Genomic DNA, 13,029 nt, shown 5'->3' with positions numbered 1-13,029 from the left:
ATTTCATGTAATGTCTGAAACATTTATATTAACATATTTCCATACAAATAACCCAATGAAAGTTCAGTATTAGTTGTTTTGTTTGTTTGTTTTTTTATACTGCAGGTTCTTATTAGTCATCAATTTTATACACATCAGTGTATACATGTCAATCCCAATCGCCCAATTCAGCACACCACCATCCCCACCCCACCGCAGTTTTCCCCCCTTGGTGTCCATATGTCTGTTCTCTACATCTGTGTCTCAACTTCTGCCCTGCAAACCGGCTCATCTGTACCATTTTTCTAGGTTCCACATACATGCGTTAATATACGATATTTGTTTTTCTCTTTCTGACTTACTTCACTCTGTATGACAGTCTCTAGATCCATCCACGTCTCAACAAATGACTCAATTTCATTCCTCTTTATGGCTGAGTAATATTCCATTGTATATATGTACCACAACTTCTTTATCCATTCGTCTGTTGATGGGCATTTAGGTTGCTTCCATGACCTGGCTATTGTAAATAGTGCTGCAATGAACATTCGGGTGCATGTGTCTTTTTGAATTACGGTTTTCTCTGGGTATATGCCCAGTAGTGGGATTGCTGGGTCATATGGTAATTCTATTTTTAGTTTTTTAAGGAACCTGCATATTGTTCTCCATAGTGGCTGTATCAATTTACATTCCCACCAACAGTGCAAGAGGGTTCCCTTTTCTCCACACCCTCTCCAGCATTTGTTGTTTGTAGATTTTCTGATGATGCCCATTCTAACTGGTGTGAGGTGATACCTCATTGTAGTTTTGATTTGCATTTCTCTAATAATTAGTGATGTTGAGCATCTTTTCATGTGCTTCGTGGCCGTCTGTATGTCTTCTTTGGAGAAATGTCTATTTAAGTCTTCTGCCCATTTTTGGATTGGGGTGTTTGTTTCTTTAATATTGAGCTGAATGAGCTGTTTATATATTTTGGAGATTAATCCTTTGTCCGTTGATTCGTTTGCAAATATTTTCTCCCATTCTGAGGGTTGTCTTTTTGTCTCGTTTATGGTTTCCTTTGCTGTGCAAAAGCTTTGAAGTTTCATTAGGTCCCATTTGTTTATTTTTGTTTTTATTTCCATTACTCTAGGAGGTGGATCAAAAAAGATCTTGCTGTGATTTATGTCAAAGAGTGTTCTTCCTATGTTTTCCTCTAAGAGTTTTATAGTGTCCAGTCTTACATTTAGGTCTCTAATCCATTTTGAGTTTATTTTTGTGTATGGTGTTAGGGAGTATTCTAATTTCATTCTTTTACATGTAGCTGTCCAGTTTTCCCAGCACCACTTATTGAAGAGGTTGTCTTTTCTCCATTGTATATCTTTGCCTCCTTTGTCATAGATTAGTTGACCATAGGTGCATGGGTTTATCTCTGGGCTTTCTATCTTGTTCCATTGATCTATGTTTCTGTTTTTGTGCCAGTACCATATTGTCTTGATTACTGTAGCTTTGTAGTATAGTCTGAAGTCAGGGAGTCTGATTCCTCCAGCTCCGTTTTTTTCCCTCAAGACTGCTTTGGCTATTCGGGGTCTTTTGTGTCTCCACACAAATTTTAAGATGATTTGTTTAGCTCTGTAAAAAATGCCATTGGTAATTTGATGGGGATTGCATTGAATCTGTAGATTGCTTTGGGTAGTATAGTTTCACAATGTTGATTCTTCCAATCCAAGAACATGGTATATCTCTCCATCTGTTGGTATCATCTTTAATTTCTTTCATCAGTGTCTTATAGTTTTCTGCATACAGGTCTTTTGTCTCCCTAGGGAGGTTTATTCCTAGATATTTTATTCTTTTTGTTACAATGGTAAATGGGAGTGTTTCCATAATTTCTCTTTCAGATTTTTCCTCATTAGTGTATAGGAATGCAAGAGATTTCTGTGCATTAATTTTGTATCCTGCAACTTTACCATATTCATTAATTAGCTCTAGCAGTTTTCTGGTGGCAGTTTTAGGATTCTCTATGTATAGTATCATGTCATATGTAAACAGTGACAGTTTTACTTCTTCTTTTCCAATTTGTATTCCTTTTATTTCTTTTTCTTCTCTGATTGCCGTGGCTAGGACTTCCAGAACTATGTTGAATAACAGTGGTGAGAGTGGACATCCTTGTCTCGTTCCTGACCTTAGAGGAAATGCTTTCAGTGTTTCACCGTTGAGAATGATGTTTGCTGTGGGTTTGTCATATATGGCCTTTATTATGTTGAGGTAGGTTCCCTCTATGCCCACTTTCTGAAGAGTTTTTATCATAAATGGGTGTTGAATTTTGTCAAAAGCTTTTTCTGCATCTATTGAGATGATCATATGGTTTTTATTCTTCAATTTGTTAATATGGTGTATCACATTGATTGATTTGTGTATACTGAAGAATCCTTGTATCCCTGGGATAAATCCCACTTGATCGTGGTGTATGATCCTTTTAATGTGTTGTTGGATTCTGTTTGCTAGTATTTTGTTGAGGATTTTTGCATCTATATTCATCAGTGATATTGGTCTGTAATTTTCTTTTTTTTGTAGTGTCTTTGTCTGGTTTTGGTATCAGGGTGATGGTGGCCTCATAGAATGAGTTTGGGAGTGTTCCTTCCTCTGCAATTTTTTGGAACAGTTTGAGAAGGATAGGTGTTAGCTCTTCTCTAAATGTTTGATAGAATTCACCTGTGAAGCCCTCCGGTCCTGGACTTTTGTTTGTTGGAAGATTTTTAATCACAGTTTCAATTTCATTACTTGTGATTGGTCTGTTCATATTTTCTGTTTCTTCCTGGTTCAGTCTTGGAAGTTTATACCTCTCTAAGAATTTGTCCATTTCTTCCAGATTGTCCATTTTATTGGCATAGAGTTGCTTGTAGTAGTCTCTTAGGATGCTTTGTATTTCTGCGGTGTCTGTTGTAACTTCTCCTTTTTCATTTCTGATTTTATTGATTTGAGTCCTCTCCCTCTTTTTCTTGATAAGTCTGGCTAATGGCTTATCAATTTCGTTTATCTTCTCAAAGAACCAGCTTTTAGTTTTATTGATCTTTGCTATTGTTTTCTTTGTTTCTATTTCATTTATTTCTGCTCTGATCTTTATGATTTCTTTCGTTCTGCTAACTTTGGGTTTTGTTTGTTCTTCTTTCTCTAGTTCCTTTAGGTGTAAGGTTAGATTGTTTACTTGAGATTTTTCTTGTTTCTTTAGGTAGGCTTGTATAGCTATAAACTTCCCTCTTAGAACTGCTTTTGCTGCATCCCATAGGTTTTGGGTCGTCGTGTTTTCATTGTCATTTGTCTCTAGGTATTTTTTGATTTCCTCTTTGATTTCTTCAGTGATCTCTTGGTTATTTAATAACGTATTGTTTAGCCTCCATGTGTTTGTGTTTTTTACGTTTTTTTCCCTGTAATTCATTTCTAATCTCATAGCGTTGTGGTCAGAAAAGACGCTTGATATGATTTCAATTTTCTTAAATTTACTGAGGCTTGATTTGTGACCCAAGATGTGATCTATCCTGGAGAATGTTCCGTGCGCACTTGAGAAGAACATGTAATCTGCTGCTTTTGGATGGAATGTCCTATAAATATCAATTAAATCTATGTGGTCTACTGTGTCATTTAAAGCTTCTGTTTCCTTATTTATTTTCATTTTGGATGATCTGTCCATTGGTGTAAGTGAGGTGTTAAAGTCCCCCACTATTATTGTGTTACTGTCGATTCCCTCTTTTATAGCTGTTAGCAGTTGCCTTATGTATTGAGGTGCTCCTATGTTGGGTGCATATACATTTATAATTGTTATATCTTCTTCTTGGATTGATCCCTTGATCATTATGTAGTGGCCTTCCTTGTCTCTTGTAACATTCTTTATTTTAAAGTCTATTTTATCTGATATGAGTATAGCTACTCCAGCTTTCTTTTGATTTTCATTTGCATGGAATATCTTTTTCCATCCCCTCACTTTCAGTCTGTATGTGTCCCTAGGTCTGAAGTGGGTCTCTTGTAGACAGCATATATATGGGTCTTGTTTTTGTATCCATTCAGCAAGCCTGTGTCTTTTGGTTGGAGCACTTAATCCATTCACGTTTAAGGTAATTATCGATATGTATGTTCCTATGACCATTTTCTTAATTGTTTTGGGTTTGTTTTTGTAGGTCCTTTTCTTCTCTTGTGTTTCCCACTTAGAGAAGTTCCTTTAGCATTTGTTGTAGAGCTGGTTTGGTGGTGCTGAATTCTCTTAGCTTTTGCTTGTCTGTAAAGCTTTTGATTTCTCCATCAAATCTAAATGAGATCCTTGCCGGGTAGAGTAATCTTGGTTGTAGGTTCTTCCCTTTCATCACTTTAAGTATATCATGCCACTCCCTTCTGGCTTGCAGAGTTTCTGCTGAGAAATCAGCTGTTAACCTTATGGGAGTTCCCTTGTATGTTATTTGTCGTTTTTCCCTTGCTGCTTTCAATAATTTTTCTTTGTCTTTCATTTTTGCCACTTTGATTACTATGTGTCTTGGCATGTTTCTCCTTGGGTTTATCCTGTATGGGACTCTCTGCGCTTCCTGGACTTGGGTGGCTATTTCCCTTCCCATGTTAGGGAAGTTTTCGACTATAATCTCTTCAAATATTTTCTCTGGTCCTTTCTCTCTCTCTTCTCCTTCTGGGACCCCTATAATGCGAATGTTGTTGCGTTTAATGTTGTCCCAGAGGTCTCTTAGTCTGTCTTCATTTCTTTTCATTCTTTTTTCTTTAGTCTGTTCCGCAGCAGTGAATTCCACCATTCTGTCTTCCAAGTCACTTATCCGTTCTTCTGCCTCAGTTATTCTGCTATTGATTCCTTCTAGTGTAGTTTTCATTTCAGTTATTGTATTGGTCATCTCTGTTTGTTTGTTCTTTAATTCTTCTAGGTCTTTGTTAATCATTTCTTTCATCTTCTCAATCTTTGCCTCCATTCTTATTCCGAGGTCCTGGATCATCTTCACTATCATTATTCTGAATTCTTTTTCTGGAAGGTTGCCTATCTCCACTTCATTTAGTTGTTTTTCTGGGTTTTTTTTCTTGTTCCTTCATCTGGTATATAGCCCTCTGCCTTTTCATCTTGTCTATCTTTCTGTAAATGTGGTTTTTGTTCCACAGGCTGCAGGATTGTAGTTTTTCTTGCTTCTGCTGCCTGCCTTCTGGTGGTTGAGGCTATCTAAGAGGCTTGAAGGGAGACTCGATGGGAGGCTCTGGTGGTGGGTAGAGCTGATTGTTGCTGTGGCGGTCAGAGCTCCGTAAAACTTTAATCCACTTGACTGTTGATGGGTGGGGCTGGGTTCCCTCCCTGTTGGTTGTTTTGCCTGAGGCAACCCAACAGTGGAGCCTACCTGGGCTCTTTGGTGGGGCTAATGGCAGACTCTGGGAGGGCTCACGCCAAGGAGTACTTCCCAGAACCTCCGCTGCCAGTGTCCTTGTCCCCACGGTGAAACAGAGCCAGCCCCCACCTCTGCAGGAGACCCTCCAACACTAGCAGGTAGGTCTGGTTCCGTCTCCCCCAGGGTCACTGCTCCTTCCCCTGGGTCCTGATGCGCACACTATTCCGTGTGCGCCCTCCAAGAGTGGGGTCTCTGTTTCCCCCAGTCCTGTCGAAGTCCTGCAATCAATTCCCACTAGGCTTCAAAGTCTGATTCTCTATGAATTCCTCCTCCCGTTGCCGGACCCCCAGGTTGGGAAGCCTGAAGTGGGGCTCAGAACCTTCACTCCAGTGGGTGGACTTCTGTGGTATAAGTGTTCACCAGTCTGCGAGTCACCCACCCAGCAGTTATGGGATTTGATTTTACTCTGATTGCGCCCCTCCTACCGTCTCACTGTGGCTTCTCCTCTGTCCTTGGACGTGGGGTATCCTCCTTGGTGAAGTCCAGTGTCTTCCTGTCGATGATTGTCCAGCAGCCAGTTGTGATTCTGGTGCTCTCGCAAGAGGGAGTCTCTGTCCACCTCTTAAATGCTAGTGTTTCCCAACACTCTGCCCTTTGCTCGTTTCTTACTTTACATGCCCTTCCTCAAAAACTTCATCCAGTCCTTTGAATTTTTTTTTTTAATTGAGTATCGTTGATTTACAATATTGTGTTAGTTTCAGGTGTACAGCATAGTGATGCAGTGCTTTTTCAGATTATATCCTTTTACAGGTTATTACAAGATATTGGGTATAATTCCCTGTGCTATACAGTAAATCCTCATTGTTTATCTATTTTATGTAGTTTGTATCTATTCATCTCATACGCTTAATTTGTCCCTCTCTGCCTCCCTCTCCCCTTTGGTAACCACAAGTTTGTTTTCTATGTCTGTGAGTCTGTTTCTGTTTTGTATATACATTCAGTTGTATTATTTTTTAGATTCCATGTATAAGTGATACCATATAGTATTTGCCTTTCTCTGGTTTCACTAAGCATAATATTCTCTAGGTACATCCACATTGCTACAAATGGCAATATTTTATTCCTTTTTATGGCTAATATTCCATTATATGTATATATAGTAGGCCCTCAAGTTAAAGGGACCAAAGAACACTGTAGGAAGTGGAGGGGGGGGGTTAATGGGAATACTAGGGGGAAATGATAAGAGGCAGGGGTAGGTGCAGGGGCTACTTCAAATAAGACGGTTTAGCAGCGAAGGAGCCCTGGAGAAACAGCGACCCAAAATACCACAGGAACGGGAGCTCCCCTCCGGGAGCGCCCCTCCCCACCTTGGAAGGTACCCTTCGCCTCACCTGGCGGCGCACCTCCCAAACCTGGAACTACAGATCCCAGAGGCCCCTGCGGCACGGACCGGAAGTGTCCTGTCCGCCTGTGGCTACGATGAGGGGCGGTGGCCGGGCGGCGGGAGATTCAAACCTGGAAGAAGGAGGAACATGGAGGGGAGAGGAACGGGCCCGGGCCGGGCGACCTGTAAGTGCCAGAAGGGGCCGAGAAGGGTCCCGCAGTGATGCCACTGGTCGGGGACTCGGTGGTCCTGGGAGAGGTTGGGGCTGGGGTTGGGGGCAGGGCCAACCAAGCTCAGTGGGGAGGGAGCACTCAGTCCGGACTCCTGCGGGCCGGAGTAAAGCTGTGAGCTGCGAAACGCTCCGACTTCTCTGTCGCGCTTCAAAGCTTACAAAGAGTTTTCTCCCTTATTCCCAAATTCTGGGGCTCTGGGAATGGGAGAATGTAGGTGGTCTGGATGGCCCCTTAAAAATTCGGCAATTACTGATGATGGCTACCATACTTGCCAAGCGCTACCAGGGGACGGGACGCCTAACAAGGCCTGGGGGGGCTTCTTTGACTTTTTGATGCTTCTTTGAGACAACGCCTCTCAAACTTTACGGTGTCGGTGTCGGAATTACCCGGGGAGCTAATTTAAAATGCAGATTCCTGAATCCTATCCCAGAACTTCAGTAACAATAGGTCTCGACTTGGGCCCATAATCTGCATTTATAACAAGCACCGCTGTGCTTCTTCCGTCACCCCACGTAACTGTGATGCGGGTAGTCCAAGTACCACACTTTCAAAAACACTGCTTTAGAAAGAGAGACTGGGGTCCGAAAAATGGGACCGCAGAAAGGTTTCCATCTGACCTTCTGAAAGAAAAGCAAAATCTACTCCTTTCCCTTCCTCTCCATTAGGATTCAAAAAGCGAAGTCCACGTCCACCGATCTGTTGAAGGAAAGCTAGTTCCAGATCTGAAAAGGACAGGAAAACTGATTTTTTTTTTTTAAGACTCTGTGTGTATGTACAAAGTCCCGCCCATCTCTCACAGTCCTCAATTCATAACTCTGAAGTGATGTCACTCACTTACTGGTTTATTTTCCATGCTTAGCAACCAACACTTGTTTCTTGTACACCCCCCTCAGGAACTGATGGATTTCCTGCGATTGGCCAGTGCTTTCAAATTTGAACATGGAGGGGTGTGTGTGTGTGTGTGTGTGTGTGTGTGTTTTAACTTGCTTAACTGACAATTCAAAGAAGCCCCGCCCCTCCCCCAATCATATTGCAGGATATGCAACATAATGAAAAGAGATAAAGAGTGGGAACGACATTAAGTGCTGAGTCAAAGACATTTGCTAAGCTCTGTCTCTGTTTTCAAGCTCTCTGACTTTATTTTCTTGGTGTATGTGTGTAGCTTTCTCTCATTTTGTCTGCTTTTGTACTGTCTTCCCTAAGGAGACTAGAGAGATAGGGGAGAAGAGGGGGGAAAAGGATAAAAGGAGGCTGTGGCTAAGGCAGAATATGAATGCTGTCTCATTTAAGGGATTTCCTGTTCTTGAGTTTAGGAGTCAGAGACTGTCTGCATTTTATTTAGCTTGGAGACTATTTAACTCCTCAGGTGACCTATACCAAAAGGGAGAGTAAATACACCTTTGTGATCTTTTAAAATTCTCTGTCCTTCCACTTAAACCCAAGTGAGTGGCTTTTTTTTCACGTGGTTCCCTCTGTTGAACTGCCTTTTCTCCCTTTCTGCCTGTTCATTCTTTAAGATTCTACTCACAGGTAGAATCCTTTGCTTCCTCTGCTGCTTCCATAGACTATTTTAATTTATTTATTGGAGTATAATTGCTTTACAATGTTGTGTTAGTTTCTGCTATACAGTGAAGTGAATCAGCTATATGTATACCTATATCCCCTCCCTCTTGGACCTCCACACCCCCCCCCCCACATCCCACCCATCTAGGTCATCACAGAGCACCGAGCTGAGCTTCCTGTGCTTTATACCTTGTCCCCACTAGCTATCTATTTTACACATGGTAGTGTATATATGTCCATCGTAATCTCCCAGTTCATCCCACCTTCCCCTTCCCGCCCTGTGTCCACATGTCCGTTCTCTATGTCTACGTCCATAGACTATTCATGAACTATGATCGCACTTCTCACATCAGGTTGAAGTTTTTTACTTACATGTTTTTCTCTTCTAATAATAATCTTTGTACTTCTTGAGAGTAGGAGTCCGCTAGTCCAGTGCCTGACATATAGGAGGTATTGAATGAATGAATGGCTGCTGAATGATGAGTTCTAGTTGGTCCTGTTAACCTAGCCTCTGGGAGAGTACCTGAGGAGGATGACACAAGTACAGTTCTTGGAGAACTCAGAATCTAATTAGGGATAAAATGAGGAGCTAAGTTCCCAGCCAAGGAAGGATCTGGACATTCCTACTAGGAGGTACTGAGGGAAGAGCCGTGAAGTAGGTTTTGGAAGGGGGAGGTCAGGAAGATGGCTAGAGGGGAAAGGGAAGGAGTACCTCCAATACAGGAAGGATCCCCTCTTAAAGGGTGCAGAGGCCTCCCTTTAACAGGGTGCTGACTAGGATAGCTTTACTGGATGGGAGAGAAGATTGGAGCCAGTGTCCTGGGAATAGGGGGACAGACATGTGGGAGATGCCTCCGGTTTCTGAACAGAGTTGCCTTAGAAAGTCTGTTAAGAAGAAGCTTGCAGGGGCTTCCCTGGTGGCGCAGTGGTTGAGAATCTGCCTGCCAATGCAGGCGACACGGGTTCGAGCCCTGATCTGGGAAGATCCCACATGCGGGAAGATCCCACATGCGGGAAGATCCCACATGCCGCGGAGCGACTAGGCCCGTGAGCCACAATTGCTGAGCCTGCGCGTCTGGAGCCTGTGCTCCGCAACGAGAGGCCGTGATAGTGAGAGGCCCACGCACCGCGATGAAGAGTGGCCCCCACTTGCCGTAACTGGAGAAAGCCCTCGCACAGAAACGAAGACCCAACACAGGCATAAATAAATAAATAAATAAAATTTTAAAAAAGATGGGCCCATCAAATGACATTTAAAAAAAAAAAAAAAAAAAGAAGAAGCTTGCTACAGCCCTCTGTCTAATGCTCCCCTCCTTGGTTCCTCAGATGAACGCCTCACAGCTGAGGAAATGGATGAGCAGAGGCGGCAGAACGTCGCCTATGAGTACCTGTGCCGGCTGGAGGAAGCCAAGCGGTGAGCAGAGGGACCGCCTCTTTCTGGTCTCCCTTTCCCACCCTGCCCACCCCAGGCACCTGCCCTCAAAGCAAATACAAAAAGACAAGAGTCCATTCTATGGGAAAGGGAAAGTTGAAATAGCATCTTTTTTTTTTTTTTCTTTCCGACTATTTTTTAGAGCAGGTTTAGGTTCACAGCAAAATTAAGAGAAAGATACAGGGGTTTTCCATATGCTTCCTCCCCACAAACATACATAGCCTCCCCCATTATCAACAGCCCCCACAAGAGTGGTATGCTTGTTACAACTGGTGAACCTACTTGGGCACGTAATCCTCCAAAGTCCATAGTTTGCCTTAGAGTTCACTCTTCATGTTGTATACTGTAGTCTATGAGTTTGGACAAATGTATAATGACATATAGCCATCCATCATTATAGTATCATAGAGTAGTTTCACTACCCTAAAAAGTCTCTGTGTTTCATTTATTCATTCCCTCTGCCCCACCGCCACCCCCAACTTCTGGCAACCACTCATCTTTCTACTGTCTCCATAGTTTTGCCTTTTCCAGAATTTCACATACCTGGGATAATATAATATGCAGGCTTTTCAGATGGGCTTCTTTTACTTAGTAATATGCATTTACATTTCCTCCATGTCTTTTCATTGCTTCCTAGCTCATTTTTTACTAGTGCTGAATAATATTCCATTGTCTAGATGTACCACAGTTTATTAATCCATTCACCTATTGAGGGTCATCTTGGTCGCTTCCAAGTTTTGGCAGTTATGAATAGAGCTGCTATAAACATCCTTGTGCAGGTTTTTATGTAGATGTAAGTTTTCAACTCCTTTGGCTGAATACCAAAGAGCACAGCTGCTGGATCATATGGTAAGAGTATGTTTAGTTTTGTAAGAAACCACCAAACAGCTTTCCAAAGTGGCTGTACAATTTTGTATTCCCACCAGCAACGAATGAGAATTCCTGTTGCTCCACATCCTCAGCAGCATTTGGTGTTATCAGTGTTCCAGATTTTGACAATTCTAATAGATGTATATTGGTATCTCACCATTGTTTTAATTCACATTTCCCTGATGACATATGATGTGAAGCATCTTTTCAGATGCTTATTTGCCATCTGTATATCTTCTTTGTATATCTTTCTTTGGTGAGGTGTCTGTTAAGGTCTTTGTCCCATTTTTTAATCAGACTGTTTGTTTTCTTACTGTTGAGTTTTAAGAGTTCTTTGTATATCTTTGGTAACAGTCTTTTATCAGGTGTGTCTTTTTTTTATAATTATTTTATTTTATTTTATTTATTTATTTTTGGCCATGCCATGTGGCTTGCGGGATCTTAGTTCTCTGACCAGGGATTGAACCTGGTCCCTGGCAGTGAAAGTGCCGAGTCCTAACCACTGGACCGCCAAGGAATTCCCTCAGATGTGTCTTTTGCAGATATTTTCTTTTGCAGATATTTTCTCCCAGTCTGTGGCTTGTCTTGACATTGCCTTTTGTAGAGCAGAAGTTTTAATTTTAGCGAAATCTAGCTTATTAATTATTTCTTTCAAGGACTGTGCCTTTGGTGTTGTATCTAAAAAGTCATTGCCATACCCAAGGTCATCTAGGTTTCCCCCTATGTTGCCTTCTAGGAGTTTTACTTTGAAGTTGATGCTCCATTTGAGTTGATTTTTGTGAAGGGTGTAAGGTCTAGGTCTAGGTTCATTTTTTGCATGTGGATGTCTAGTTATTCCAGCACCATTTGTTGAGGAGACTATCTTTGCTCCATTGTATTGCCTTTGCTCCTTTGTCAAAGATCAATTGACTGTATTTATGTGGGTCTCTCTTCTGTTCCACTCATCTATTTGCCTATTCTTTCACCAATACCACACTGTCTTGATTACTGTGGCTAAGTCAGGTAGTGTTAGTGTACCAGCTTTGCTCTTCTCCTTCAATATCATGTTGGCTATTCTGGGTATTTTGTCTCTGCATGTAAATTTTAAGAGTCTCATGCTCCACTGACTGAGTTAGCCGGGTGTGCCTCCATGTAAACTTTATTTTTATTTACTTATTTTTTTTTTTTTTTAATTTTATTTTTGGCTGAGTTGGGTCTTCGTTGCTCCGCGCGGGCTCTCTCTAGTTGCCGCAAGCGGGGGCCACTCTTCACCACGGTGCGCAGGCTTCTCACTGCAGTGGCCTCCCCCGTTGCAGAGCACGGGCTCCAGGTGTGAGGGCTTCAGTAGTTGTAGACTGCGGGCTCCAGAGCACAGGCTCAGCAGCTGTGGCGCACAGGCCTAGCTGCTCCGCAGCATGTGGGATCCTCCCGGACCAGGGCCTGAACCCGTGTCTTCTGCATTGGCAGGCGGATTCCCAGCCACTGCGCCACCAGGGAAGCCCCCATGTAAACTTTAGAATCAGTGTGTGGAGATCCACAAAACAGCTTGCTGGGGTTTTGACTAGGACTGCATTGAATCTATAGCTCAGGTTGGTAAGAACTAACATCTTGACAATATTGAGTCTTCCTATCCATGAATATGGACTATCTCTCCATTTATTTAGTTCTTCTTTGATTTCCTTCATCAGAGTTTTGTAGCTTTCCTCATGTAGATCTTGTACATATTTTGTTAGATTTATACCTAAGTATTTCATTTTCAGGGGTGCTAATGTAAATGGTATTGTGTTTTTTTTTTTTTTTTTTTTAAATTTATTTTTATTTATTTATTTTATTTATGGCTGTGCTGGGTCTTCGTTTCTGTGCGAGGGCCCTCTCTAGTTGTGGCAAGCGGGGGGCACTCTTCATCGCGGTGCGCGGGCCTTTCACTGTCGCGGCCTCTCTTGTTGCAGAGCACAGGCTCCAGACGCGCAGGCTCAGTAGTTGTGGCTCACGGGCTTAGTTGCTCCGCGGCATGTGGGATCTTCCCAGACCAGGGCTCGAACCCGTGTCCCCTGCATTGGCAGGCAGATTCTCAACCACTGCGCCACCAGGGAAGCCCTGGTATTGTGTTTTTAATTCAAATTCCACTTGTTTGTTGCCGGTGAATTGGAAAGAAGTTGACTTTTATTTTATTTTATTTATTTATTTATTTATTAAACATTTTTATTGGAGTATAATTGCTTTACAATGGTGTGTTAGTTTCTGCTT

General features: G+C 42.2%; 1 protein-coding gene across 3 annotated transcripts in view; it reads left to right on the top strand.

The window, feature by feature from the left end:
- The first annotated feature begins 6,810 nt into the window (after positions 1-6,810).
- The window catches only part of IQGAP3 (IQ motif containing GTPase activating protein 3), a 40,758-nt gene continuing 34,539 nt past the window's right edge, over positions 6,811-13,029 (top strand). For all 3 annotated transcript variants that reach the window (XM_068541031.1, XM_068541032.1, XM_068541030.1), the window contains exons 1-2: positions 6,811-6,890; positions 9,828-9,915. In XM_068541031.1, the coding sequence (XP_068397132.1) occupies positions 6,854-6,890; positions 9,828-9,915 (125 nt within the window). In that variant the 5' untranslated portion in view covers positions 6,811-6,853. The remainder of the gene's footprint in view (positions 6,891-9,827; positions 9,916-13,029) is intronic.

Source organism: Eschrichtius robustus, chromosome 3 (assembly GCF_028021215.1).
Source record: "Eschrichtius robustus isolate mEscRob2 chromosome 3, mEscRob2.pri, whole genome shotgun sequence".
Lineage (NCBI taxonomy): Eukaryota > Metazoa > Chordata > Mammalia > Artiodactyla > Eschrichtiidae > Eschrichtius > Eschrichtius robustus.
Note: the sequence above shows the minus strand (reverse complement) of the source record. Positions and strands in the feature narration are given on the sequence as shown.